At 35.0% G+C, this 6,928-nt stretch overlaps 1 protein-coding gene across 1 annotated transcript; it reads right to left on the bottom strand.

Moving 5' to 3' along the window:
- Window positions 1-1,337: 1,337 nt before the first annotated feature.
- On the bottom strand, window positions 1,338-6,130 carry LOC147386903 (uncharacterized). The gene is made up of 2 exons (XM_086422213.1): window positions 5,161-6,130; window positions 1,338-1,512 (listed from the first exon to the last, which is right to left on the bottom strand). Exons 1-2 carry the CDS (start codon window positions 5,671-5,673, stop codon window positions 1,507-1,509), a joined length of 519 nt encoding a protein of 172 aa, XP_086278339.1. The 5' UTR covers window positions 5,674-6,130; the 3' UTR covers window positions 1,338-1,506.
- Window positions 6,131-6,928: the final 798 nt, after the last annotated feature.

Genomic DNA, 6,928 nt, shown 5'->3' with positions numbered 1-6,928 from the left:
AATTAGACGTAGATTGCTAACATTACTGGTTCAGCCATATGCCCATTTTGGTATTTATTTATTTTTACCAAAATGCACACCAGCTTATCACCTATGTGATTTTACATGCTTAGCCTCTTTTTTTTTTTTTTTTTTGTGTGCATATATCGAATAAAATATACTGTTTTTTTTTTAATATATAATTTTTTTATTTATAATTTTTTTCTTTTAACAAAATCACGGAAATGTTAGAAATGCATTTAGGGTTTCAAGTTTATTTCAGGTTCAAGAAGGGTATAAAAGGTAAGCTCAGTTAAATGGGTATATTTCCTTAAAAAATCCATTTCATTTGTATGAATTTGGAAACAAAGTCTAAAAGTAAATTTAGTTTAATGTCTATTTCATTATAAATAGTAGGGACATAAGCAATGTTTTAAAACCCCCAAAGACAGGACTCCAAGGTGCTTTTGTTAGAATGGTTAGAAGGCATCACAACTAGCACAACATCTTGGGTTCAAATCTCAAAAGGAGCAACTTGGGGAAATCGACTTAAGAAAATGACAGTTGAGGGTGTTTTTTCCTCCACTCTCGGGTAGGGGTGGCAATGGGTCGTGTGTCGTGTTGAGGTAAAGGGTATTATGAAAAGTTATCAAACCATTTAATGGTCATGTTAGAAAACTTAAACTCAAACCCAACCCATCTATACCTATTTTCCCTCCACTCTCAGTTGTGTCATACCCCAATTAAGTCCCATAACCCTCTTATATTCATAATTTTCCCCCTCTCCAACAATTCAGTCTCTTGGAGTAATTGGTTAATTAACAATGACGAAAAGGGTTCCAAAAGAACAATGCCCAACCCCCAAAAAGAAGGGCATGAAAACCACAGTACACAAAACGCAAGGCAAGGTGGTCACTTTGGCAAGAGGAGCCTCTCACCTATACTTCATAAAGGTGAGATGGTGAGTTCAAGACTTCCAAATTATGGAGGGAAAATAGGTATAGGAGTTGTAGTTCAGCTGATTGATGGTGAGAAAATGGGTTGATAGACAAGGTAACAAGGAATTTGAATACTAATAATGTACTACACCTGAAGGAAAATTTTGTACTTTTGTGTTGGGGGGTCGGGTTGCTAAACCTAACTCGTTCAGAGTATTTATAGACGTTTTCTACTGGAGAAAGATGGTTATTTTTTTGTTTTTTTTGGTTTTTGGCCTTTGGGCATAGTGAAATCGGTGTGGCTCCGTGGTTTTTCCCTGGTTTTGAAACTTTCAACGTAAATCCGTGAGTTGTGGCTGATTTCTTTCTTGTTTAATTGTTCAAGTAATTTTGGATCCCACCATTATCAACACAGCTCACTAGATTATCAACCGAAAATTAATTTCGAGAATAAAGATGCATACTTTAATCCCATAATGCATACATTTCTTGATTGATAATTTAATCAAGGAAACAAAGTAAGGAATTAAACTGGAGAGCTTCAAACTGAATTGGCAGTATTGTATGAAGAGAGGGCATTAACACTGGCTTACACCTGAAACAAGTTCAAAATATATTCACCTTCCATCAGAAAAAATAGCTTATGTTACAGAAATTTAAAGATTAACAAAAAAAAATTGTAGTGTATGTTACCAAAACTGAGGATCTATTAACAATAATCAGAAAGCAATCACACAGATATGACAAATTTAAATGGTTTGAGACTAAAAACCACACCCACGGGTAACAATGATTGAGAGCTTCCAAAACCCTAGATATAGGTCTGACGGTTGATCATCTTTCCTATCATTGTTGATTGTACTATATTTTCTGGGTCTTCCCCAACTCTACAATGGCATTGTATCAAAGTGGGCAGATCAAGGCATTCTTTGCATAGAGAGAATCCTACTGGTCCTAATACCTTTTGTGATAAATTGGGGGAAGTTAAGGAAAAGTAGAATCATTGAAGGTAAATGAGCAATCCATCTACAAAGTCATTATCAGTATATTTGGCTTCATGTTCTTGTGGTTTATGCCTTTTGATGAGTTCAAAGAAGTGTTTTTGGATAAATTCCCGTCCAATTGAGACTTTATGTGTTTGGATGGTCCCTGGACCACCTCTCTCATTATTAAAGTTATACTTTTCAAGAAAAGAAAAAAAGGATTTGGGGTGGTGTTTTTTTTTTTTTTTTTTTTTTTTTTTTTTTTTTGGGGGGGGGGGGGGGGGGGGAACCCAAAAAAGTTGTAAGTGTGCAATTTTTAGCCTTCCTAAATGTATGATCCATTATTTGTGGTTCTTAGTACAAGAAAGTCACTCCATAGTGACTGAATTTGTTGCAAGCATGAAAATCCAAAGAAGAAACATCTAGTGCAAGATGAAAATAGATGGGCCCCCCATATAAAGTGCCAGAAGAAAATTTTCTACAACAATGTGGAAACATCATGATTTCGTACTACAAAAAGAGATCACGAAATAAAGGAACTTCTCTCCCAAAAGATTTTCCAAAAATCATCAAATAGAGCAGCTAGTGTTACCCTGAGTTACTAGACGGGTCGGGGCTCCATGTTGGAAGCAGAAGTGTCCCCAAAAATTAGAATTTGAACTGTTTTATGGTTGGAAGTTGGAGGAGCATGTGAGGTAAAAGCTGCCTACTAAACAAGGGTGCCACCCCAATTTTACAACCTAAATTATTAGCTTCTTGACATCATCATACCTGAAACCCTTCATTAGATATGTTCATAGTCTAACTTCATAGGACCTTAAGGCAATCATTATAGAAAATTTTATTCATACCTTTAAGGTGCATAACTCTTCATCCACTAAATTGAATTACTTTGCTTGACTAAAATTGTTTGATGTTCCCCAATTAACTGGTGTTGGTGGTTTCATGGTTCTAAATTGATCTTTTGCCCCATTTTTCTTACAAGTGGTTGATTATTTTAGGATCATATCAACCATTATAGAAAATGTTATTCATACCATTAAGGTGCATAACTCTTCATACACTAAATTGAGTTATTTTGCTCGACTTAAAATTATTAAATGTTCCCCAATTAACTAATGCTGGAGGTTTCATGGTTCTAAATTGGTTTTTTTTTTTCCCCATTTTTTATTGAAAGGGGTTGATTATTATAGAAGAGGATCGGCTTACTAAAAAGAATTCTTAAGTTTGGGTAACATCAGTACATGGATGTGAGTACGTGACAATGCTCGTCTTCATTTTTTTTTTCTGGTCACAACTAATCTGTCAGAATTAAGCAGGCACTATCTATTTTTTGGAACTTTTTGACATTGTTTTTGATAATGCTCATTAGGATGTGCAACAAGAAGTCCTTGTTGTCGCGCTTAGTAATTGTACCAACTTTTTTTGGAATGACATTATCACTGTCATCAAAGAAAAAATGACTCTAACATGACAATGAACTAAAATCAAGGTATTAAATTTCAATAAATATGGAAATTAATACATTTTTTGTGAAAATGTTGTGAAAATAATAGAAACATTGAAGATTTTTTGTTGTTGAAACTACTATATTATAAAACACAACTGTAAGGCCCACTTTTGTGGGGTACAAACTTCCATCCAACTAGGATAAATATCTCATCCAACAACAATTTTTGTGGAGTCCACTTTATTTATTTTTTTCTCCTCTAACTTTACTATATTCCCTCTTTAACCTACTTTATTGTTTTTTATCTTTTACCCTTTAACCTCAAAAAAATTAATAATACCCCAACTTTATCGTTTTTCTTTCGCTTTTACCACTTTAGTCCCAAAGAGGGTGCCTGTGCCGTGGGCACATGCAAACTCTAGTATTATATAAATGAACAAACAAATACTAAACCGCATTTATAAATCATTAAAATACAATAAACAACCAATATGAAATGTAGAAATGGAGATCAACAAAGTTCCAGTAAACGTGTGCACAAGTATTTGAGAGAATGAGAGTAAAAGCAATAATATTCTTACAAGAATATAAGAATAATAACCTCACATTAACTACATATACCTTATTTTGTACATCATTGCTTAATGAGTAAACTATTAAGTATTATATATATTTTTAAATATGCATAAATAGATTATATGGGTTTTTTTTTTCTGATAGGGAACCTGGACTTGAACCCACAACCTCAAAGTTGTTTTGCAATGTGACAAACCATACTTAGTCCAACTAATCCAATGGACACGTTCATCACCACTTCTAGCACGTGCCTTGTGTACTTGACCGTTTAAAGCATCAGGGTGGTGGCCAAGGGTGGAGCCAGGATTTTCTTGTAGTGGGGGCAAACTATGGTTAGTTGTATAGTTGAAGAAGTTGAAGATGAATGGTTTTAGGAAGAAATTCAGAGGTTTTTGGTTAGAAGTTGAAGAAAATGATATTTAGGTCATTTCCAATTAGTATATGAGAAGCCAATGCCGGGGGGCGGGGGGCGAGGTGAGGGTGTGGGGGCAAATGGGGAGAGGTGAGGGAGTGGGGACAAATGGCGCATGTAATTAGTTGAAAATATAGGGGTGTCTCAAAGTTCTGTTGGGGCAATTGCCCCCACCAGCTCCTTAATAGCTCCACCCCTGGTGGTGGCTAATAAGGGGTGAAGTGATTCAAACTCAGGACCTCTACTTCTTGAGGCATGATCTTGCCATCTCACCAACCCCCTTGTTGGTTTATAGATTACGAATATATCCAACTCATAGTCACAGAATTCTCCGAATTTTTCCAAAGGTTCGTTAAGTTCTAATAAGGGACTAACCAATTAAATTGACGAATCAAAGAATTAATCAATGATTTCTCAATTAATGCTGAATATGGTAACGATTTTACCCTTCACCCTCAGAACTTTATTTTCTTTGACATTCATATATCAATAATAAGATAGGGATTTTAGATATGTTGAAGAGGAAGGTTTTTGGTAAGCAACCCAAAACATCAATTGCATATTTTCCACACACACACAAAAAAATCGATTTTTCTTTTACGAAACATTCCGAAATTAACCAAATGAATTCCTACCGAATCCAAACTAGGCTACTATCATCCAACTAATTACTCAAATAATTGCATATCAAGTTTTAAAATCATGATTATTAATTCATAGTTATATTTAACAAGATCCCATATCTCATCAATATTCATAATATGCAATTTGTTTAATAAAAAAAGAAATAAAGGATTAAAAAAATTAATAATTAAATTTTACCTCCGAAATCAAAGAAACTTCATCTTCTTCTGGTTCTGAGAATCGCTCTCTCCTTCCACACGCCTTGCTCTTACACTTGGGGATTCTCTCAAATTGTTCTATCGGTAACTTCTCTGAAAAAAACCCAACATAAAATTCCAAGAAACCCAAATCTGAATCAACCTCAATTCCAGTAACCGATACCCAAACAAACATTTTCTTTGCTTGAATCCCTGAAACATCAGAAATTACTCCGTATTTCAATTTCCCTTTAATCTTTTTATCGTAGAAGACTAAATTGTCGAAGTGGACGTAACATTGGCGTTCAAGATTGATTTCGAAGTCCCCGCTGTCGGACAGAGAGTAGGAGTTTACGGCATCAGGGATGAGACCCTTTGGGAATCCAAATTGGGGGAGGAGATCGTGAACAGTTGTGATGGCGAAAGCTTGATATTGAAGAATGGTGGTTGTTGACAAACAGAGGAGAGAGAGGAAGAAATTTGCAGAGAAGAGAAATCTTTGAAAAATCGCCATTTTTGCTGAGAATTGCGTGAAGAAACGGAGTATAAATTGAGAAAGACTTGAATCTAAAGTAAGATAACAAAGCGTTACATTTAAGAATCGAATCAATACCAACTAAAATGGGTCGGATTTTATCCGAATTTAGCCCTAGAAACAGATCCGAATAAAAAATGTGTAAAGAATATGAGATTGGATGATCTAAAGGAGTTGGATGAGATGAGATGAGATGAGTTGGAGAATCTCGTTTATATTTCTCCACCCATCTTAAAAGTTAAGAAAACTGGGGAAAGAAAGGAACTTCAATTCAGAGTCATGTCTATAGCATGGTTTTAAAACTCAGTTTCACGTCTTATTTCGTCCAGGCCCGATATCGAGTTGTCTCAGATGAGTTTTTCGATACGTTTGAAACATTTTGTTCAAAAAATAAAAAAATTGAACGTGAGGTATTAAATCTCGGTCAAAAAAATGACTTGTGAGTTAGTCTCGTTCAACTCTAATATCGAGTTAACTCGGGTGATACATGTCGATCTTGGACGAGTTTTAAAACCATGGTCCATAGTCAGATACATAAAACGACTTCATTCCGTTCTATGCATTATATTTTCACTCTCAGAATTTTGATTTTAAATTCATCAGTAATGCTAAAAGAGGCAGAAATATAAAAATTGAAAGCAAACCACAACATAACACAACAAGCAAGAGTAGCAAGCTAGAAACATGATTATGATATATTCTAAAATGAACGAGAGAGAAGACCACACCAGTGACAATCTATATACAGACGTTGACAACAACAGTTATTACGAAGATGCTTAATGAGATCAAGTTGGCCCTGAGTTCCAAGCAAAAGGATGAAAAAATTCACTCATAGAAATGCATATTAAGACAATACCACTCAACTTGGATAGTTGATCGTCTTGGGCATTCAAGTAGAAAGATCAACCGGAAGCTATGACATAATCTGCGATGTATCAAACAAAATGATTTTCCCATTTTTATCGTTCTTCTGGTTCAGCTAGTGAGTAAAATTGTTGTTCATCTTCTCCTCCTTATAATCTAATCTATAAGCTAAATCAGGGTAAAGGAATTATAAATAGATGGTTTCCCCCAACAAGAACAGTAGTTTGAAAAAGATTTCCTTTTTCTGCTTTGTCTTTTTCAGACCAAGAACCAAAGTGGATCCCATCAAACTCATCCTTGTGCTGTACATCTCTTAAAGGGGATTCCTTTCAATCGATTATATTAGACACCAAACTCAATCTTATCC

The sequence above is a fragment of the Akebia trifoliata genome, chromosome 14 (genome assembly GCF_017979445.1).
Source record: "Akebia trifoliata isolate Shusen 1 chromosome 14, ASM1797944v1, whole genome shotgun sequence".
Lineage (NCBI taxonomy): Eukaryota > Viridiplantae > Streptophyta > Magnoliopsida > Ranunculales > Lardizabalaceae > Akebia > Akebia trifoliata.
Note: the sequence above shows the minus strand (reverse complement) of the source record. Positions and strands in the feature narration are given on the sequence as shown.

What these genes read in the sequence shown, in the direction of transcription:
- LOC147386903 (XM_086422213.1), bottom strand. Translation starts at nt 5,673, where the DNA reads ATGGCGATTTTTCAAAGATTTCTCTTCTCTGCAAATTTCTTCCTCTCT.